This window comes from Bombus terrestris, chromosome 4 (assembly GCF_910591885.1).
Source record: "Bombus terrestris chromosome 4, iyBomTerr1.2, whole genome shotgun sequence".
In the NCBI taxonomy this organism is placed as follows: domain Eukaryota; kingdom Metazoa; phylum Arthropoda; class Insecta; order Hymenoptera; family Apidae; genus Bombus; species Bombus terrestris.
The window spans coordinates 805,334-828,735 of record NC_063272.1 but is presented as its reverse complement, the minus strand read 5'-3'; the positions used below and the strand labels follow the sequence as shown (position 1 = coordinate 828,735).

At 46.9% G+C, this 23,402-nt stretch overlaps 1 protein-coding gene and 2 long non-coding RNA genes across 11 annotated transcripts in view; 2 read left to right on the top strand and 1 right to left on the bottom strand.

The window, feature by feature from the left end:
- LOC100647483 (A-kinase anchor protein 200) overlaps positions 1–23,402 on the bottom strand; it is a 61,707-nt gene that overhangs the window by 8,342 nt on the left and 29,963 nt on the right. For 6 of the 9 annotated variants that reach the window (XM_012318753.3, XM_020867715.2, XM_012318754.3 and 3 more), the window contains 3 exons: positions 22,836–23,172; positions 17,103–17,255; positions 16,730–16,846 (listed from right to left, as the gene is read on the bottom strand). In XM_012318753.3, the coding sequence (XP_012174143.2) occupies positions 16,730–16,846; positions 17,103–17,255; positions 22,836–23,072 (507 nt within the window). In that variant the 5' untranslated portion in view covers positions 23,073–23,172. Of the gene's footprint in view, positions 1–2,203; positions 2,397–2,841; positions 2,992–16,729; positions 16,847–17,102; positions 17,256–18,592; positions 18,725–22,835; positions 23,173–23,402 lie in introns of those variants that run through there. The other 3 variants (XM_012318756.3, XM_048405546.1, XM_012318757.3) reach the window with 3 other exon arrangements.
- The window catches only part of LOC125385036, a 49,058-nt gene continuing 28,887 nt past the window's right edge, over positions 3,232–23,402 (top strand). Inside the window, exon 1 of the long non-coding RNA XR_007223971.1 lies at positions 3,232–3,988. This is a non-coding gene — a long non-coding RNA (uncharacterized LOC125385036). The remainder of the gene's footprint in view (positions 3,989–23,402) is intronic.
- On the top strand, positions 15,207–16,809 carry LOC110120106. Its single transcript, XR_002308718.2, has 3 exons — positions 15,207–15,557; positions 15,633–15,973; positions 16,679–16,809. It is a non-coding gene; the product is annotated as an uncharacterized LOC110120106 (long non-coding RNA).

The window sequence follows — 23,402 nt, the reverse complement described above, 5'->3', positions numbered from 1 at the left end:
CTCGTTGATCCGTGCGAATTATCCTACCTTGATATCAGCTGTATAACAGCTGGTACGCGGGTTACATTAGAACTTATACTAGAATCAATTTCCTGTTCCGCAAAAAATATTACCTAGGGTGACGCGTGGCACGGACACGTGCTACCCTCGTGCAACAACTGTCGGTTGGTCCACGTTACGGAGATCCGGCGAGCGCATAAATTTATGGAACGATAGCGATCGGACAGCTTTTCATTCCTGAACGATATGAACCCGGCGCACATGGATGTAAACGCGATATCGTACGGCTATAACGTGTATCTGTTTACGCTGTTACGACTAATTACTTCCTTCCCATTCGACGAGTGTACGCTTTTCCTTTCCACGAGGAGTTTGACTCCTTTTTGCGTGCGAAAAGAAAAAATTAATGAAAATGCAACGGAGGAACGTGTCGTTAACGCGGCGGAAACGGTCTGTTACGAACACGAGCAGCAAGACTCAGGCAATAAAGGATGAACAACGCGTTCCTAAAAAGATTGGTGATGCATCGTTTTCTCGCGAAACACTCTGCCGTTTCTCTGTCGCTGATTACTCATTGTCCCGGGCTAAATGCGTATATCGTGTAACGTTCTCTCTCGTCCGCTCGTAGTAGGCAAACGCGTTTCTTTCCTCCATCTTTTTCCTATTCTTTCTTTTCCTTTATTTTATTTTCTTCCTTTTTTTTTTTACTATTTACCGACCTTCCCTAGAATTGAATTACGACAGCAGTATTTATCCGGTTCACCGGAGCGTATCCGACGGTAATATCGGTCTTGGCATGTAAACGGAGCCCGAGAGGAAAGATGCGTTTAATATCCGCATCGAGGCAAATCAACAAGGCTACCCACGAAGGCCTAATTATTAAGATAAGAAAGAGCTAAGTATTATGAGAAGACCTTTACTAATTTGCGTACTTACGCTAGGTCACGACCAGAATTTCTGATTTTTAAGTATTCGAGCGAAACGTAAACGTCGGACAGGAAATACGATTTACGCTAAGAGAAACCTACGATGGGGACGATATCGTTGATAACAGAAATATCGATCTTGCACGAAAGTCACGAAAAGCCTTTTGCAGCGTGTAAACGGCCTCCTAGCAAACACGTCTTGCGTGTGTCACGATCCCAAATGGCGCGAGCTTTCTGGTCTATTCCCGTCCGGCGTCCATGGAACGAAACGGGCCGAGCAATCGAATTTTCATGAACGCAACTTGCCGACTCGGTCGAAAGTTCGATAAAGTTGACTAGCTATTAACGAATGATGAATCGCGAAAACGATTCAGGGACCGGCTTTGATCAGCGATCGGTCGTAAATTGAATTTGTGTCACACCGGCAACGCGATTAAATTTCGCGTCGAACACAGACTAATTCGACCAATATTAATTTTCATCTATTCGCCTAACGGTTCTGCGTGGATTAATCCAGCGCATATCACGTTCATTTCGCTCGAGCACGGCTATAATTCGATACGCGAAACCTTAAAACGCGTTCACCCACGTGGAATGCGAGAGGTAAACGAAAGTCTCGCCGAGTATGATCTTTTCACGCTATTTTCGTTCGAGGCGTTGGTCGACGTTGGGCGTTCTTCTTGAGCTTCGTGAGCCGAGAAAACATTTTGCAAGCTTTCACCGCGTTCGAATCGAGCCTCTCTCGCGGATGACTATTTTTGCATAGCGCGCATCGACGGCCCGGCGCGACGTCGCCGCCACACCGCTTATCGGTGTCCATTTACCTTTCTTTCCGCTGCATGTTCCAACGCATTGAACAATGGACTATTACGTAAAAAGAGTATCGACCAACGAGAGCCCACCGCGGCGCGACGCGACGCGACGCGGCAGACATAAATAAAATATTAAGTATTCAGGTGAAACGAGTCCTCCGCCTCTCGTTCCTCTCTTCGGCCGATAACCCGACGAACAATGCGAAATTAACCACGGACCTCGAACGGATACGACAACCATTAATTCCTGCGAACGAAGCCATCTGGGAACGGTTAATCTGCACCGGAAACGCACTCGTTCTGTTTCGGTATCGCGCAACCGGAAGTAGCCCGAGATCGAAGGAAATGTTCGATGGGCTAGTTCCTGCTGGCTATTCCCACTTCTTTCTCTTTATACGGAAAAATCAAAACTCGACGAGGGTCGAATAGGTACGCGAAGAAAAGCGAACGCTTTCCGTGTCGTACCGCGGAAGATTCGGCCTCCTCGACTTCCGTTGGGACCGCAGCGACGCCCAAAAGTGGAACGTAAGACAAAACTCTTCTGGCTCCTCGAGCGAAAGCACCTGCCACCCGATATACACCACTGCCCACACTTCGCCCCGCCTTCGTGATAGACTCCATCCTTGCAAAATTTCCAGCACTTTCCGGGAAACCAGTCCTTGAAAAAGTATTGCGTAGGTAGTAACGAATCCACGATCGAAATTCTCGCGAACGACCAAGACGCGTGTCGAAACTTCGATAGAAATTGCGTTAAGTTTAATTCTTTTAATTAGACGCGATAAATATTCAACTATTTTGATCTGTGTATACAGAAAGCTACCCGAAACGATTTAATTTCTACGCAACTTTACACTCGTCTATTAGTAGATATGAATTGCCAGAGGCGCAACTGATACTCCAGAAAAGAAAATGCGTGCACTCGATGCAAGCAACATGGCAGACAATGCCGACTACGTCTCAATCTGCGAAGGCGTGAAGTGACTCACTCTTGGTCGTGCTTTTTCGCACAGCTTACAATTTGCGATGATCTACCTCTACTTGAAAAAATTAGTCGAACGCGATCTTGGTCGTCCGGAAAATTCGTGAAGCAACGTCGAAGATACCTCTGCGTGACACACGCACGCGCACGCACGATCAGCGACGAACGATCAGAGAGAAAGATCCGTACCAACTGTTCGCCGTTGGCGAACTACTCGGGCCAGCCTGCGAGTTCCCGCTGGTTTATATAGAGTCCAACAGAGGATCGTCCCACGTCTCGGAGAGTGAAGAGAGGAGTGTTACTGATACACACGTGGACACCCGGGGAGAGAAGAGGGACATATCTAGCCGGGCTAAGGAAAAGCATAGGAAGAACACAAGTAACCGGCGCCTGATTTACTAAAATCCAAACGAGCAAAACAAATTCCTACCAAAAGTGTTCGCCATAGGCGAAATAGAGCCGATTTTTTTTTTTTAAATCGACCGCCCTTCGGCGATGAGACTCGAGTGTCACGGTAGTTCGCGGTCTGGAACGCGGTGATTTGAAAAGGCAGAGCGGCGAAGAAAACCGACTTTATGCCAGTTGAGAGATAATCACGAAAATTCCTGCAAAGAGGACAAGAGGAAAGTTGACCCACGTTTCATAAGAGTGTACGTATAAGCTCTCTTGACAGAGAGAAAGAAGGAGTGGGAGCGGAAGAGTTACAATGAAGCAGCGAGAGGGAGTGGAAACCCGTCATGCACCACCTACGCGAGGACGGAGAAACCAGGAAGAGAAAGAGATGCACGAACTGTGTATACCAGGAACGAAGAAAGCTGACGAGAGAAAGAGAAAGAGAAAGAGAAGGAGAAAGAGTGAAAGAGGAAAAAATGCGCGGATTATGGACAGGGAGGCAGTGACGCTCTGTACCTTCGGCGATTCTCTTCTGTAGCGTTTTACCTGGGCGAAAGAAGCAAAGAAAAAGCAAGGGAATAAAGGGACGGTGACGCGCTGCATGCGCGAGCAAGGAAAGAAAACGCAAGCGAGTAACAAAGAGGCGAGAGATTCCAGTTTGATTCGTTAGATGAGAACGCGTGACGAGAAACCAGCATGAGTCTGAGAAGAAACAAAAATTCACGCCGCAAAACCACCGCGCATTTCTATTCTTAGATGATCGAAAGAGAAAGGAGCCGAGAGAGGAGCGGAACAGGAGCGAGAGAAGGGAAAAGGGAAGCAAACGGAGACGGGAAAGGCCGGTTAACAAGACAGAAGGGATACCACGACACCGTACGGTGAGTACGAGGGGTTATTCAGCGTGAATAGCGGCGAAAATTTTTGAGTCGCTTCCAAATTTCTAATGCTGCATGTATGACCTTTAGGCCGCGTTCGTCATGGTGTGAGTCAATTGAATTTTCGAGCTCGAATTAGCCCCGGCGCTACTCATCCGATTACGCTCATCGTTCGAACGCATTTTTCTTTAAAGCGCGATGTATACTGCGAATCCTATCATTTGGATCTAGATCGCGATGCGATAACAGATTCGATAAGATCAAGGTAGCGATAACTTCTAATTTCAACGCGTACATAATCTCCGATAGCGATTTTGGAAGTCTTCGCGTATTATATCGAGCAGAGAAAGCCGGAATCGTGTTCGATAAGGGAAGGTTCGAAAGCTGATCGTTGGTGGCAGCATCGGCCGTGAAGCCAGCGTAGAATTATTCTTGTAGCAGGCAAGAAAGGAGGTAGGTTACCAACCGAGAGTTCTCCGCGAGAAGCTTCGACCGAACACAGATGGAGACGTTCTTTCGCCAAGGGTGGAAATTAAGTTCTCGTTTACGACCAACGTGTTAATTGACGTTAACGATGGAAAATATCGGCGCTGACAATACCGACTCTTCCGGAATCTTTTTTTTTTCGAAACGGCCAAAGAACGCTTCCTTTTATGCATTTTTAACGTTATAACTCCGACGAGATATCGAAACGTAACGGTCTTCGAGCAGCGAAAAGCTGTTTCGTTTTGATATTGTAACGAATCGTCCACGATCATTTTTGTCAAGGGTAGGACGCAGCAAGGCGATAAATTTCGTTTAAGGGAAATGCAACGACACTAGGCGACAAATATGTCGATTCCATGAAAGGTATCAGCCTATAAATCACTATTATCGGCGTTCGAAATCGACATTTTCCGTATTTCTCTTTCATTCTCGTTATTACGGTCCAACCCTGTTCATCCTCGCACACCGGCCGATGGTGTTAAAATTTCGTGATTTACAAATCAAAGTTTACCACTGTTGGGAAAGGCCAGGAAACAACGAGAAGCGTCTCACGGGAGCTATTAGCATTCGAGCGGCGAGTGCGCTGCTCGAGAAGGCGCGAAAAATATTCGTTACTCGTAAAGAGAATCGCGTGCATGTACCGAGAGCTGTAAGAAGCGGCAAACAAGTGTGGCACGGCGAGTTTACGCGAATCCCGTCAAAACAACGGTATCGTTTTAAAAGCGTTAGCTCGCTTCGGTTCCTGGAGGGAAGCCCCGTTGTTTCGTGCAACAGGAATAGAACGACGTCAACGTGATCGAGACGGCGACGGCCTCAACGCACGCTCTGAGAAGCACGCACGAACTCTCGTACACTCTCTTCGCCCTTTGAAGAGGGTCGTGAAGCGCAACACGACCAGGATGCTACATAGAGAGAGGTGGATATCGATTTTATCATTCGTATACGCGGATTCAACCGCACGAAAGCCAGAAAATAAACTGGCATGGGAAATGCCCAATGATAATCATCGATCGTACAAAAGCAACTTTTTTCGTTTTGTACTGTGCATTGATGCCATACTAGTTACTATAGTATAACGTGGAAAACAAATCACACAAAACTGTTCTATCTCGAAACACCCAGAGAGTGTTCGATCGAGAGGGAAACGGACGGTAGATCGTATCGGTCTAAGGACGTAACGCATGGAATCTCAGTTACGACCAGCTTCCCGGAAATGTCATGGGTCGTGCATAATTGAAAACCGTTGGTACGCGGTTGACGAATCTCGCGATGATACGGTAACTACGGTAAACTACTCGATCTCCGCTAAATATTTAAACACCTATTCGTGGCTCGACTACTCTCGAGAGCGTTGCATAGCTAGTTCGATCCAACTGAAGAAGAAGAAGTATATGCCTTCCGTTAACCCAATTGCGCGGACATAAATTAACGCGCAATCGAGAATTCGATCGGCGACTTGATCGTGTCGACTACGCGCTAAACGGATTATTTTTCTTTCGCATGACCGACAAAGATCGCGTGTACTTACGTTGTCTTGTAAGCTGTTTTCGCGATTGCATCGATCAACGATGAAACCTGAACGGGATGAAGGTGAAAACGCGTTTATCTTGCGATCACGATGGACTATTGTCGTTTCAGACAGGCGTCAGCTTCGCCAGAGAACACGTAAGAATTCCATCGCAGGCGAATGATTTACGACCGCGAATTCGCGCAAATCCCCTTTCTTCCGTTGCTTCGGAATGCGAACACATTTGGAATATTTCGCATATCAGTAAGGGGCTTTCCTGTTAGAAATTTCGCTCGGCGCTGATCGCAGTCTCTTCGAAATTATTTGAGCATGACAGGAAAATTGAAAAACTTAAACAACATCGGTATGAACAAGCAAGCACGAGGATCGTGACTATCGCAGTTTCGTTGGAAGACATTCGTACGTTTTGCTGAATAAAAGATATTAACGACAAAAGATATTATGCTTCGCTACATATTCGCGATAAATTTCATTTCCTGCGATCTCGAGAATAAGAATCACCGACGATCTCGGCCATGACCAAAGGCGAGTCGATAATCCACAGAATTATCGCTTCTCGAATTAGCGATGGCTGAGAAATTATTTCCCACACAAAGCGAAGGAGACTACACTCGCGGGTCGGAAGCGAAAAAAGGTAGCCGCGATGGAAATAAAAAGGGTGCAAAGATAATGGATGGAAAAACTCGTTATTGGGTGTCTTCTCGTCGCTAAATGTATTGTCGCATCCTGTGGTTTCGGAGCCCGGCAACCAACGACCGCAGACGGGAAATTTCACTTGGGAAATCACGCGATGCTATTTGCTACAGCCGATCTTAATTAAGAAACGAACTTTTTAACGAAACAAAATGATCTATCCGTTCGTCTTTCGCGATTAATGACACGCGATCGACGAATAGTAAACACTGAAATCATTTATACCCCGCGCACGAAGTTGTCGCGCGTACGTGCTGTCGTTTAAATAAATACGTTTCGATTAATTTTCAAACGGACGAATTACGACTAGTGTTTGAACGAAACGTTCGGCTGTACTTTATAGTATAGCAGAGAAATGGAAGTTGGCAAGGCAACCACTTTCTTCCCTTCATCCTGGCGCTTATTCGATTTTCCCCTTCGAGGATCTGGAATTCAGCTATCGATAAAACACGCGCTTTCGTTCGGGCTTTCTCTTATCGTTCCAAAATCCGACCCGTCTTAGCCGTTTATATCGAGAGCTTTCCGAAAATCCGACTACCCACTTTGCTTCAGCCTCTTCCAGTTTTACAAGATGTTACAAAATCTTTATTACGTACAGAGTAACGGAATAAACGGACTTGCATATTAAAATGGTAAAATGCGTTTAACATTTTCGTGCTTTGGTGTTCTGCCAAAAATGACGGAAAGCGTGACGAACGTGGATACGGGTGGAACAGACAAAATTTCAATAAAGTATAATTAATTCTAATTAAAGTGGCAATTATCCGGGCGCGGCGAAAGTTTCTTGTTCGTGTGCGAGAGCGGCACGAGTCTTTTGCCGGCAAGCCTGCTGAATGCGAAAAGCCCTGGTAGCCCCGTCGGTCGGCATGGCAACAGCTCCGCGCGTCCCGGCGTCGGGACGCTCGATACTAGACGACGACGACGACGACGCCCAAATCCGAAGGGGCGGAGAGGAACACCGGGCCACCGGCAACTCGTACAAATTCCACGCGATTCAGAATTTCCGATCGCGATTTACGCCGGATCGATACGCGGATTTGCCCGCGGCAACACGACGCTAATTCTGCAAATTCAGACGAACTTGGTCCACGTGAAAAACCGTGAATCGTCTGTGCGCCATAACTTTCAATCCTTCCGACAGATTCGTGGCAACAAGTCGCTGCGTCCTTGCTCCGCTTCGACTATCGGAATGGTCTGGCTGATCGTCGAAAGGGAGAATCAATTGAAAGAGCAGAACAAATGCGATGAATCTTGGGGAGAGCTGACGATTTTGCGGATTCTTTTTTCTCATACAGCGATGGCGCTTGCTCTTGCTCGATATATTTAGATTCATTTTTATCGCTGTCTCTCGATTTGTATTTTAACATGTTCGAATGCAAAGTGTGTCAGGTCTGATATCGAGACTTATAAATAAAGGAACGGAAAGCCAACGACGAAAGGTCGTATTTGCTGCTCGTATTTTTAATACAATGGCATCTCGATGACGTCAAGTGATAACGAGGTTGAGATCTGTGAGCCGGAGGTCTTTCAACCGACACACTTTGGCAACTCGAACCAGCAACGGTGACACGGCGTGATAGAAAAAGAGAGAGGGTACGTAATTCGAATACGGAACTGGCGTATCGGTGATCGCGGAACAACCCTACCGCATTTAGGAAATTAATTTTCTGCCGATGTACACGAGCGTACTGCGTTTATTTCCTCGTTTCATCCCTTTCGCGGCGTATTACCGGGTAAATTGAAGTGGACGAGAGGGTAAAATATCCAAGCTGTTTCATAAAAATATGAGTTTTCCGGCGTATACGGTGCAACGTGCCACGCGCTAGTCCCGCCACTTTTTTTAGTTTCTTGCCGGGGGAAGTACTTGATTACCTTCGGCGGAGTAGCAAGCTTCTGCTTGCTCCGCCAGCTGCCTTCAATCGTTTCTTTTGCATTATGATCTTTCAGGAAGGAAGAGCTCCATTTCGTAACAGGAGAACAAAATGGGTTGAGTTCGATCATAAGAAAGCCGGGTAGTAAGAGGAAAGAACCATGAAAAATTCGACGCATATAGCTTCCTTCAAAATTACGAGGCGTCATCTATTCGTTAACGCGTCGGTTTATCGGTTAATACGTAAAGCTCGTTTCTTCGCCACATCGAGGAGTACCGAATTATCCAAGTTGACTCTCCAAGAAATTTTCCACGGCGAGTCACCGATATCGTTATCGATCACGGCACTTCACAGACAAGAAGAAAACTGCGAGCGCCAATATTTGTGAGACTTACTTCAAGATTACAGGCGAAGAACGTCACTATATTGGGATAACCCCCCTTCCCCATCGATTAAACGATGCCGAATATATCGCATACGGCACAATATCCGAACCACATGCAGCATACCACGGGCCTTTAGGACGCACCGTAGAATCAGATTTATCGAAGAAAAGAAATCAAATTTTACATCACCACTTTTGTGATTTCTACTTGTTTATTTCCTTATCTGACCAAAAGCGACTCGGCGCAAGAGGTTCGTCAATCCGCAAACGGAAAAATCTACGAATCGATATTGATGAAAGGAAGAATGGAAGAAAACGGTTCAGCGACGGAGACTGCCGCTTCGAGTAATCCGTTTAAGCTAGATATATTCAAGAGGAGAACGTTCAACAGTTTTGGCCACTCGCCAATGGTCGGCTCTGAAGTTGATTAGTTTGTAATTGCGCATTGTTTTCTGTTTCCCTGTCAGCGAAGTAAGACATCACGCAAGACAGACAATAACAGCAGAGGTCTGTTGAACACGATCAACCTAAATACATAGAGAGTCGAGTATCGTGCTGAGATTCAATTTATGCCGTTTAATCGTGCGAGACAGTGTCCCGTTTAGGTTGAAACAACGAGAAGCCGGAGTAGACGAGAAGACGCTGCAGACGTTTCCTTTCTCTCGAGGAGATCGCACATCCTGACATTTAACTACACGAATGTACCGGCACATAAGCAGGCGCCATCGTTTTCCAAGGTTCAGACCAGGAAATCTATGGGGATTTGATCTGAACGTGAACGACGTAAGAGACGGAAACTAACCCTTCAAACTCGTTCGTAGACTGCTTTGTGGTCGTAACGATAAAAGGAACCTGCTCTCCATCTTTCTGGCTACAAGTTTCAACTGAATTTAAATCGGGGACGACAGACAAGTCCGTTACGATCGAAAGACGGTCGTTAAGAAGTTCTTCGGCTCGTTAACTTTCCATCTTTTACGACTCGTTAGACGGCCCTTGAAATTTGATGGTGACTTGTGCACGTGCAAGCACGGAATCATCGATTTATTCGCTCGGAGCGTGCTACTCGAGTACAATGAGGAAATGACGAAACCGTTTCGTTGCTCCTGTTCTCATGACTTCCGTTCATGCCGAAGAGGAAAGTCGATTCGCGTAATCCATAGGTAAGAAGATTAAAAGTTCCGTTAGAACTCGAGCGGCAAACAGCGACTTTCCTTTTCAATTTTCTCAGACAAGCGAAGCGTTCGAAACGAGGCAGTCGACTACGGTTGTGGGTCGTGGCAGCCGAAGGTATTTGCCCTCGATACTTTTCAATCGGAGAATGGAAAAGTCCTCGACGTGGCGTATCGATTCGCGACCGACCGAGTATTTGCACCGACGGTCATCGAACCTCGAAAGGAAGCTCGCGAAATACAGCCACGCGCACGGTCTTGTCTTCTTTTCTCTACGAGTAGTCGCAGGTTTCGTGCTTTTTATTCGCGTTCCACCTGTCGCATTGTGCTCGAGCTAGCGCTAGCGGACGGACGCATGTCGCGAGACAAAATGCGATTGGCACTAGGAGCGAACGTCCTCTGTCTCGTTTTCTCTTTCTCCCTCGGTCTTCCATTGCCGGAACGAGGAACAGGATAGGAAGAGACCGAGTTGACCGAAGAAGATGGGACAAGACGGACGAGGCAAAAAAAGAGACGACAGCCGTGAGGCTTTCATCGTGGCGAATGAAAGTGGCTTTTCGAGGGACGCGCGCCAACCGAAGAAGACGGATATTCGATTTTCACAGGGGAAGGGAAGAGACACCTGCCGAATTCCCACGTCATCCGACGAAACGCATCGTCGAACAAGAGCAAGGGATTCGTCGCATTCGTCGTGAGCTTTCGCTCAACGGAATTTCGCTCCGCTCGTTTCTACTGTACCTCGTTTTTGTTTGCTGCCATCTTCTCTCTCCATCTGCCTCTCGGGAAATTTAGCACGGTCTCATTAACGATCTGCCGGCTTAATTGGCGATTTGCTTACGCGCAGATTGCGATTAGGACTGCTTTCTGCAGGGGCTCAAGGACTTGCGAAACGTTCAACGTCGAGAGAATTTGTTTTTCTCCCCCGGTAAAATTGCGTTCATTCGGCGAGGAATTGAGCGGAACACACCGCCGCGACGATCGGCATCGAGTTTCTTGCAAATCTTTCGACACGGACCTTATACGGCCAATTAACTTTGCAACGATATTACAAAGCATTCGTGGTTTTTCGCTTGTTCGATTCGCGCAGGATCGCTCGATTAATGTTTTTCCCACCGATTGTCTCACCGTTAATTAATAAAATTAGCCAACTCGTCACGACGGCGTTTATCCCCGCTGTTTTACGGCAGACGCGTACTCCATTTTCAAGACAATGACAATTTCGAGCAACATTCGTTGAATCGTCGAGGAAAATTTACAGCGGCAGGAGATACGATAAAAATTGCGGTGAACGGTGCATGCAATTGTGCAGAAAGATACGCAAGCGGGCAGCGAACGGTCGTGGGATGAATTTCATCGGGCCCATTAGGAATGAAATCGAAGCCTGTAGAAACTACCGAGACGCCTTCCGCGGCGAATGAAACCGGTTTTTAACCGTCCGCCCGATCTTTAGCCACTGTTGCGCGCGCCGTATTCTCGGCACATCGACGGAACTGCACCGTGCATGTACCGTTGCATGTGCAACTGCATCTGTGACATATTTTAAGACCACGAAGCCCGGCTGTATCTCGTCACTTGTCACATAAATTTGTACCATCCCGACACGTTACGACTGAGCTCTTTACTTCAAACAAATCGTCTCCTTTCTTGTCCAATCTCCCAACGATCCTGTCCAAATAATCCATTCGCGATACTCGCGCATATTCGAATTTCGTTTCTCGTCGAACGATCAATGTTGTGCTTCTTTTCGTATCTACGCAGAGCCGTGCTTCTTCGACGATGACACGGTACCGTGACGACATAGTAAAATCCAGCGTATTCGTGGCCGTGAAACGGATAGAACAAAAGAAACGGTGAAAATTTGTCTCGCCCCTTGGCTCGACACGCGTGGCTTGCCAAACTTTCTCTTTCTACTTCGTAGACTGTCCTTAACCCCTGCATACAGGTGTTTCTCTTTTTTCCAAGGTTTGAGTCACGCGAGGCGAAGCTGCCGCCGCCGTGCCGTCGCCGTGCCGCCGCCGCGCCTCCGTCACGGCCAGACCACCTCCTGTATTCAGACCCGTTACACCCACCAGCGGTCGACCACCCAGTTACCCTCTTCTCGCCTATCGTGTCGTGTTAATTAATATCACTCCGCGCGTGCCAACTACACACCCCCTCCCTCTTCTCTTGCCCTTTTACCTCTTGCTGCAGACTTTCCAACTCTTTACGATAAAAGCCACGGGATATACGAACGTTCTCCGTGCTGGTGAACGAGTAAATTCGCAGAGGGAGAAAGAGAAAGAGGGTAAAGGGGACAAAGGAAGAGAGTCATGAGCGCGACCACACCCCTTCCTTTCCTATAGTAGTCTTCTCTCCTGCTGCGCTTTGCGCGAGGGTGCATACTAGGAAACAATGTGACGTTCGCGTAGGTGCGAAACCGGGAACACGAGAGACAGACAGAAAGACTCTCGAGCGCGATCCTCTTGGCCCTCTTCGCGGTCCTTCGCCAATCTCGATCTTCGCATCATCCACGGGAAACGCTTCTCGCCTCCCTCGCCACTTCTTCGGACATCGAGCAGATTTTCTATTCGATCGTATATCTCTGAATCTCTCCCTATCCTCTAGATCGTGTATAGTTCAGTTGTATCGACTACGCCATAATTCGATTTTACCCCACCTATCTAAAGCTATTGTGTTCTCGACTTTTGTACATTCGCCTCGTTCTTAGAATCCTAGGACATTCTGCGGGAATGGAAGGCCTAGGAATGGATTTAAATTCCACGAAAAGCGGCGGGGGTGATCGCCCATAAATCCGAATGGACAACGCATAACGTGGAAAATCGATCGTCGACCACCTTGCAGTTTGTATACGCCAGCGTCTGTGTATCACATTCTTCGTTCAGTACTGTTGCTAAAAAGTACTAAAGCGTGTGCTCTACTACTCTACTCTATGGTATTCTGAGTATTGTCGCATCAATCAGCGTCGTTATAGGATATTTCGATTTAGAATATCGTAACATCACCGGGACTATCATAAATCGCGATAAGATCGTATTTACGATATATTTGGGACCGGAAACGTACGCGGCAGATAATATTCGGCAAGGAGCTGATATGGAAGTAAAACAGTTTCAAATGTACGCACAGAAAAATAAGAGACACGGGAACGGTTCTGCGGTAATAGAAACGCTACTTACCCTCTGATCTACCGTTCCCTCCTACACGTGGGGCCTTGGCGTTACCAACTTGTTTACGATCGCATAAAACGTTCGCGAAGAAGCGAATACAGTCTGTACTAAGATCGGAATATCTATGATACCGGAGAGCCGATTACGCGAATTTATGTCGTCTCGCAAATTACGTCTCCGGACGAATAATAAATAAGCGCGTTCGTTATTTTTAAAGCAGACCTGTGCCTTTATCACGGTGTGACATTGCAACGGGAATAGAGATAGCGTAGAGTACAACAAGAGCCATAGTTTAACAAGCTTCTTGCGAACAAACGAATCCTTCGTTATACAATTTACCGTACTGACGTTTAATCTTAATATAAAATGGAGAGAACGATCGAATGTAAGAAAAACGCCGGATTCAGAGTTATTTTACCTCGAGCATTGCTTGTCAACGCTTTGCCTCACAGAACCAACAGACGCAAATCTGATCATCCGTACGACAACCGTTTATCTTTGACAGGCGACTTATCGAGGATAAGTCGACCGTGTTTCTAACTATGAGCCTCAATACTTAAGTATCTGCGTTGCAATGCAAACAAAGTCATTAAACCGAAACTATTTTCGCGACAAATAATACACAGTGGAGGTAAGCGTATCCGGGAAGTTTGGGCCATTGAACCGCGTTACTAGCGAGTACAATGAACGACAAGCATAGACGATCGTCGACCAGTCCCGTCCAGCCCCGTTACCGATTTCTCTGACAGATATGTCTCATTTCCCGTAGGAAATCGGGTCGATGCGGAAACAAGGCTACTCGTTATAATTACCAGCTTCTTTAGCTGCGAAAACCGAGCTCGCGAATTTTTAATTACACAAATATAAAGGCACAAAATGTGCGAAGAAAAATTTAGCGCGACTAAAGAGGACGCACGCGTGTAATTCGACGTCCCATAGGACGGTTGTTCGGAGAATACGAGCCCACCACTCCCATTCCATGGTATGGAACCGTATGCCGCGCCAGACTATACCGCGTGTAGTCGTGCTCGTCTGTAAAAAATCCGCACACGCAAATCCGAGCGGCGACGATGCACGTGCTCGGTCATACACCGGTGAAGAGGTCAGCCGTTAACTCCGGTCGACCCGTCTTCTACGTAACGAATAAGTACTCTCGGAGGAAACCAGTCGTGATAACGCGTGTAGCGTCCCAACGATCAAACGTTTTAACGGAATCCATAGAAACGCGAAGATCAGAATACCATGAAGAAGTTACGTGGAACTGGTCCGGATGAAATACGGGATAACAAGGCGGAGAGCAGTAAGTCGTTGTTCGTGGTGGTGTCATAACGCGCTGTGCAATGACATCTCGCTATTACGAGGCACATTGCGCTACACACCACCACTTGTAATTCCTTAATGACTCGGAATGCCGGCTCTCTGTTCGAAGGGAGTGAAAGTCGCGGTTGAACGCGGGCCTCGCGATATCCACCGAAAGAGAGAAAGAGAGAGAGAGAGAGAGAGAGAGAGACGCTGCTGCTGCCTCCAGCCTCGAAGACGAGAACACGACGATATCGCCAAGCCGTTTCTTCCCCGTGTGTATCTTTCTTCTTGGTGAACCGAGACACGTGTATGGCAACGTCTAACAAAGTCGATATGAGAACATCCATCATCCTCCGAAAGATGTCTACAAAATGGTCTGATAAATAGTAACGTAACGTACGTCAACGAGCGCATTTATAACGTTTATCTGTCGGGTATCTGGTACCGTGTATCGATACTTCCTAATCGAATACAAAATTTCCAATCGGAAACGTTGCTGTCGTTTACGATCGGCCGACCATTCTTCGATCCGGCCAAGTCGATTTTACCAACGTGAGCCAGCAGAGAACGCTATGAACGACTTATTTTCTCGCATCAGGGCCGCGACAGTGGAGGCGACGAGGACGATTACGTGTTCTGGAAGGACACAAGAGGGGACAGCGAGACACAAGGCAGAACGAAACAGAGAAGCAAAGAGGATAATTCAGTGACTTCGAAGCCGGTTTTCCATGGCAGCCTATCACGAAACTCGCGAGCAACGACGAACAAGAGGGATGAGTCACGGCTGCTCACTCTTCCCACTCTTACCACCGTGTGGCGAGGTTGCAAAAAAAGAAAAAGAGTCTGCGAGCAGCAACGCGAAAGACAGAGAACAGCCAGAAGATGAAGAAGGTGGTAAAGAAACGAGGAGATTAGCCCTGACGATCTCGAGGCTACGTTTCGCCTACGCGTGGCCAGCTCGACGACCTGAGGTACGACCGAGAAAAAGGAGATAGGTCAATCTCGCTACTTATTACAGATACTTTAGATAGATAATCTTATTACAGATATTTTACGATGGATTTATAACGAACGATGGCGAAACCAAGAGCATTTTGTTGAACAGACATTTTGCACGCGTTTCGTTTTTAGAATCGCTGCTAGGAATCTCAGACGTTGTTTAAACAGAATCGTGCTCGATTACTTATCGAGTGTACGTCATGTTATCCGTGCTACAACGTAGATCTTGATCGACGATAAAACGAAGGATAAAGAGATTTTGCCGCGTTATAGAAGTCGATGCTTTAAGTTGACGAAGAAGCATTTAGATAGTACAATTAACGGAAGAAGGTTTTCGATAGTCGTCGACCGGGGGAACCGAGCTATAAATATCCAAGCAGAAAAATCGGTACGTGGCTGACTATTATAATTGACTTTGTTAACGCCGATCGTTCCACTATTCGTTTATCATTTTTTGTAAAATAAATCTTTGATAATCACGAAAGGTTCGAGATTTATTGGACGTCTCGAGGCCAATTAAACACCGGCCGAGTTTTCGATCCGTGACGGTTATCGCGTGGTCGTTCTCGATTATACCACTACACGCCGATTGCTTGAAATCGAAGAGCACAAATCACGCTCGAGCGAGCAGTGTCCTGCGTTACGCTAGTTTCACCGACGTTTCTGACTTCCTTTCTACGCCTGGAATCGGTCGACTAATCGATCGATCGATCGGTCGGTCAGAGCCAGGCTAAATTTTATTGTCTCACCTCCAGGTCTTTTGCAACGTGTACTCTGAATCGACCAGATACTCCTAGAAGCAACAGTTAAATTTCCGTTGCTTTGTTTCCACCGAACAGATTATACATACACTCGTCGTCAATAATATCGTGCTCTATGTTTATTCGAACCTCGCTGTCACGATGGTGATAGCTATCAATCACAAAGACAAATTTCGATTTGAATAACGCTTTCAGAATGCATTTTTTTTTTTTTTTTTTTTTTTTTTTTAATACGAGATAACGTAATTAATAATTCCGTTATCTCTGTTATATTATCGATTCCGATAGTGGTTGCGATTCGGCGCGTTTACGTTGTCGCCTCGATTCTACAGGGACGCAAGAAAAGCGTACAAAGATCCGATAAGGTAAGATTCTTCACTCACCTCTGCAAGAGGCTCCTCCTTGGTGACGTCTCCATTCTTGGGCGCTTCTTCACGGGCAGGCTTGTTCTTGTCCTTCTTGCTGAAGCTGATCGACCTGAAGGACCACTTTTTCTTCATCTATGAACGAGGAAACGGTATCGATAATGATCAAAGAACTCATTACGCGCAACTACGTGTCTTATTCTTCTAAGCTGTGTACACAATAGAATCTGTTCGGGCGATACACGTGCGCGATGTATCGTCAACGAGTCAATCCATCTGATTCTTCGAAGCTAGTTTTCCTTTGTGTATATACTTTACCGTGTAATAAATGGAGCTTCGTCTTCCGTATACCATCACGGATTATTACATATTCCAAGACAATCGACCTCACCTTTTCCTTCTTTTTGGTTTCCTTGTTGTCTGGAGAGGTGACAGCGTTGGGACTAGCTGGAGTGCCTTCTGTTGGTGTTGTGACCTCCGCCGTTTCCGCGGGAGATTCTCCAGCCGGCTCTTGCTTCGTTTCCTCGGCCTTTACTTCTTCCTGCTGAAACAACGAGGAAAAGGAAAGACTGGTTGAAAATCGACTACTCGATTCATCTGATGGTACGAAATGTTGTGGTCCTTTAAATAGTCGAATCCAAAGGAGCAACTCGCAAGGATTCGAAAGTGAACGCAAGTAGCCTGTCACCGACACGGCTCCATCCAGCCAATCGCATATTAACAAAATCCCCGTGACAAAATTTGTGCTCGGGTGCTCGTAAAACCAGTAAAATCTGCATCGATATCGATCGGTGTGTGGCGAGGATTTGGAGCACGTGACAGCAGGTGCACCAGCGTTGCAGATTCTTGTAAAAGAATTACAGAGACCGTAGGCGACTCGGTCGCCAATCGCGTCGATTCGCTTTACTTCGAATATATTGTACATAACTCGGAGCGTCGTAAATTCAACAGCAAGCAACATCTCGAAGGGAAGACCGCACTTTTCTTTCACGGGCGATACGATACTCGAGCAAGTCGTTTCGTGCCGCGTGAACTGCTTTTATTATTCATAAATCGAAGTTCTTTCGTCGAATAAAAAAAGAGATATACAAAGACAAATGCGAAAAGAGGAGCGCACGCGCGTATTTTAAATCTAAGTAAACAAAGAGCAAGTCAACGAAAAATTACCAGGTATGCCGCGGAAAAATACGAGTTCGCGGTAAATCCATAAAAATTAGCGGCAGGCGTTGTTCTCGCGCATGGAATTTCGTCATTCGCCACGCTTACGCGAACCGCAGCCGTCCGATTACATCATCGCGTAGGGCGAATTTTACTGCACCGTGTTCTCCAAAGCGATGCCGGGAGCTATCGAACGATCCGCGATCGAAGAAAACGATTTGTGCTTGCGCGTGTGAGAAGAACAACAAGAAAATGGTAGCGGTGAACCGATCGAGAGGACCGGAGCAAAGAAAAAAAAGCGAGAACGCGTTCTCGCAGCAACAGTTGCGAGACTTATCAGAATGAGACAGCTGTGGCTGTCGGACGACGTACAGGATGAAACCGCGAAAATCTCAGATTACAGAGAACGATCAGTGGTTCTCCAACCGAAGAATCGTAAAGCGAAACGCGGACTTCTTGCAGAGATTATGGAATCCTGACTATAGTTCGGAGCATAGCCACGAGTTAAGATCAACGATAAAGAGAAATAAGAGGCGTAACGTTCGTGTACGCGTTTAATCGAAGAACAATACTCGACACTGATCGCTCGGTTTCCCGTAAATAACGATCGGAGCACGTATACTTTGTACGCGATACTGAATTATTCTATTTTATGAATCATTATTTCCGACATTCCTGAGCATTTCTGGCACAATGAAATACGACGAACGAAGCATTGTTTACCACGCTCCTTGAAGGCCGCGGCGGATCCTGACCGCTTTCGATGGCGTAAACATCAGCTCGCTCTATTATCGATGCAAATCCTCGGGAACAATTCCGCTTGGTCGCGTGTTTCATATACTACGAATGAGTTAACTCATCGAGTATATTACATTGAACACCGCTAATCGAACCGGCGATCCAATCGTTATTCAACCACAACGCGAGCGAGCTTCGAAATACCGTTCAAGATCTCGGACGATCGAATGGAAAATCGAAAGAATCGTCTATATACAGATGCGATGTCTTTTGCCCCGATTGTATTATGTAAATATCCGGTTATTTTTGTTCTTGCCAGCCAGACAAGAAGACGCACGCGTCTTGGATATCGCGCTATCGTGACTGATACCGAGGAGAAAGGAAAGAAGACAGTCTGTAGGCTACGTGGCAGAAGCGAAGAGGCAGAGGCAGCAATGTGCATGGCGTAGGCACGCGTTCCTCGTGCAATGGCATTACGCATACAAGTTCGAAAACTTTATATGCGCCAACGATCCTCATCTACAGAGTCCCTATCCTTCGAGATCTTTCATTAACAACGCGCTCGCATTCGTACGATCGTGCACGCCAAGATAAATTATGAAAAGTTTCAACGATCGTTCGTTCGTTCATTGGCTCTCGCCACCCCCTCCCTCCATCTCCCCGTCAATTTTGATTTCGCTTATCTGACATTCTCGATTAACCCACGATTGCGAGGTCATACGTCGCAAAGAGGAGAAACGCGTCTGTTGGTTGGCTCGCGTTCGTTCCCAATGAAATTAAACGCACGTACTCGACTTTATAGTTTTTTCTAGCGCGCAACCGCGATTTAAATATTCATGGAAACGCGCGCCAGTGATTTATCTACGAGTTGATATTCAAGAGGTACACGACGAGCTAGACCTTGCGCTCGATGCAAAAATTCGCGTTTTTCGATCGAACGGTATTGGCATACAAAGAAATCATCGGTTCGAGGACACGAACGAGGTCCGATGCAGGTGCAGTTTCTACGACGAATTCCACGCGGTTGAATCAGCCCAGGTACTAAAATATCACGCGGTCGCTTTCGACTCGAGCGAATCTCGAAACGAACCGGTGATCTCGAAATATTGCAAAACATTGACGTTACGACGACGCGAGTCTCGGCAGAGGAATTCACAGGCGAAACGTGACTGGACAAGGACACCGGATCTACGAATTTCGTGCAGATAATCGCGAACCCTTCCGTGATCGGTTCGATTCTCTCAAGGCGGCAGACGGACCCCGCTTCGTTTTCTCGGCAGCTAATATATACAATGCAAACGCGTTCGAAAATGCGCGATTAAATTCACCTTCGGTTTAGGTCTCACCCTGAATTGGCAAGGCTCACGAAAAGATCAGGTGTCGCGTCTTTAACTCGCCCAGGGAATGCGTAAAAAATCGTACGCGGTCTCGTCCCCCGTTCCTCGGGGCAAATTGATTTTCCAGACGCGAAATCTTCCAGCGACCTTTATTGTCGACACGTAGTAGCTTGTCCGCAAAACATCCGATGGAATTCAAGCGGCACGCAGTTTTAATTAGTGGCGACAAACAGATGAGTCGCGTCTCGTATTAATTAATAAACCGAGTTGGTTTTGGACTTCTGGAGAGGGGAAGCGTAGCGCGCGATGATTCACTCAGAAAGCGTTTTTCTTGAGATGGTTTACGATATATAAGCGCCGTTTAAAACATCGCGTGTTCCCAACCAACAGTGGCCTGTCCGATGAAATAAAACTATCGCAAGGAATTCAGGTTACTCGGCAACGTACACACGTTCGCAAGCATCGCGACCGACCGCGAGAACTCTTTCGACGACCGATAAAAAGTTTGATCGAAAAATAGAAAAAAGAACGGTGGCAGGCCGAAATTGTATTTTTAATTAAAACCCGTTAATCCCAAGGAAAAGAGAGTCAGTTTCTGCGCGTGTAAGCGTTGTTATAAGCACACGTTGTTAAATTACATAGACAAGGTTACGAAAGTAAGGTCCGATCTTCTTATCAGATTGACTCGCGTAGTCAGATCGCAGATATATCTTAAATTATTCGCAAAACACCGGCCGGCACGGCGCGTCGTAGATCCTCGTTGACGAAAAATAAAAGATCAGCAGGCACGCTGGCTGAATGTGGTAGACGTTGTTGAGGCAAACGTATCAACGGCAGGTGCTCGATGCGAGCGAATTCTCTCGACCAGCGTCTCACTGCCGTACGCGCACCTGGCTCAGAGATTTTGCAAGATTGCAGAGAGATGCCTGGACGAGCGGGTGCGCGCCTTGTATTTTAATAGGTTTAGTGAAAAGGCGGGTAGAGGCGCGCAAACCAACGACAGGACGAAAGATTTATTCGTCTAGGACAGTTAGGTATGCACAGGTAAGAAGGTTTACGCAGACAGACGCGGTTACAGTTAGTCGCGAGAACGCGTTACTGGTACGCGTGCACCTCTGTACTCCGGAGCTAACGAGTCAACACCATTCGGCCTCGACAGAACGGTATTTCGATATTTTTTCTACGCGAAAATTTAACCAATTCTCCGGTGTTTCCGCGAATCTATCTGGAGCGACGACTACGTAATCTCGGTAAGCCGAGCGTTGCGTCGACATCCCGCTATCTCTACGTGCATCCGGCGCGGCATGGCGATCGCAATACACTCGATCGTGAACCTGTTGCGGCCTCGATAACACGCTTATGGCGAATTAGCGCGGTTTCCGTGAGTTTGTGCGTGAAAGCGAGATCGAGAAATCGATACCGACACCGAGCATTACGTTTACCGAGGCTGTATCGAAAGATTTCGAACCGGGATCCTCGTATATACGTTCCACTAGCAGTAGGAGAGAACACTTTCGTTCTCGCGTCGAATAAAATCAACGGTCCGATTTACTCCTGTTTCTAGCGTTTATCTAGGCGAACCGTTACACACCTCTGGAAAGATCGCTATCCTGCTTTCGTTAAGTGGCACAATGGGCGTACTCTGCGTGTAAAAACACACTTTTCCAGGAAATTAAATGCACGGCTTTCTCGGACGAGCTTTATACCACTCGGTCTAGAAATGTACAGCGATCAATACGCGCGGACAGCACGTCGCGACGTCGAGTTCTATGGCGAAGATAATAGAATCGCGACGCCAAGAAGCAGGAAAAATTCGAGACGACCGATAAGTCTTTTTAAATCCCTCGTGTCGTCGGTCAGATGGAGAAGGAAATGGGAAAGGACCTGCTATTAAACGGAAATGAAAGCAAGAGGCAGAAGAGCAGTCTTTCTCTCTCTTTCTCTCTGCCCCTCTTTCACGCGCGTTACCGTATCTAGTGCATGACAGCTGCCGGGGTTACTCAATCGAGGAAATATCAGGTTTCGTCTAGCTGGGAGCATTTCGCGATATACACTGCGAGACGCTTATGCGATTCGACGAGAGTGACAGTTCAAACTTTCGATACAGTATGTCTGCCGTTGACAGTCTCCGCGTTATGCTTTTCAGATTTCCTTGATATGGAGATGGATCGACGTTCGCGAAAAATAACACCGATTCATCGACCTGCCGAATGGAACGTGACGGATCGTTGGTGCAACATCCGACCGTTTTAAAATTGTTTACTAGAGCATCCGCTCGTTTCGGAGTAAGGCGAGCTTTATGAATTTTTGCCTGTAACGATGAGTTCTCGAGCGAGTCGAACGCCCGGCGTATCTCCTAAGCCGATCTCGGAATAGCACGAAAACGCTGCGAGCGATGTACACGCGTAAAACGCACGTGCGTAACGGGGCGTGTATAGTATACGTGTCGCTCGTGCAACGTTACATAGAACGCCATATCAACGACAACAGACACAACGCGGTGCTTCCGCTTGTCGAATAAGAAATCGCGTCATAGTCGGTGAATCAATTGAATTTAATAACCAAGCTGTACATTGTGTTCTAGGAAAAAAATCGAATGAAATGTATTTGCGATTATGCGCCGTACGGTTTGTTGCTGATTCATTAACGCGTTTCAACGGTCAAAAGATTTCAACGAGTTCGAAGGAACGTGTTGTAGAAGAACGTTCTACAAGCCAGCGCTGTGTGTCATCAAGAACAAATATGTACGTTGGTCGTAAAGAAACGTTCCTCCAAATATACACGTACGCACTCTGTCCCTCCACTGTCACCGCGCGTCTACAGCCAATAACAATTTTCGATTCTACTCGATAAATAAAAAATAAAGCATCGATGTTTCCGACGTATCTCACCTTCTCTTTATCTTTATCCTTTTCCGTTGCATCGTCCTTATCCTTGTCTTTATCCTCGGCCACGTCCGTGTGCGGCGCTATTCCATTGGTGGTAGGCTTCGTGTCGGTCTCTTCGATCCTTTCCAGCTTGCCATCGCCAGGTGCAGCGGCATCACCGACACCTCCTTCGGCGGGCAATCCCTCCTTCTTCGGAGTCGTCGTTATGTCCACGGACCTTCTGCTCTGTCTCGCACCCATCTTTCCTCTTTTTGCCTCTCTATCCCCTTCTGTCTCACCTGTCTCTCGTTCGCGCTTTCCGGATGCTGTGATCAGATGTCGTGCGTCGAATAAAACCAACCTGCAATCAAGCGGCGAAAGTGAGCCAAGCATCAAGCGCGATAACTCGCGTATGGGTTAGCGATCGCTGATTTCAGAGAATACGATGCAGTTTATCGATGCGCGGCCCTTCGCATTTGAATATCACCAAAGTACAATAAAAGTAACGTTCGTAAAACATTAGACCAAGTTTATCTCTTTCTCTCAGCAGAGTCATTTCTTAATTGGGAGCATGACAACGTATTGGTTTCC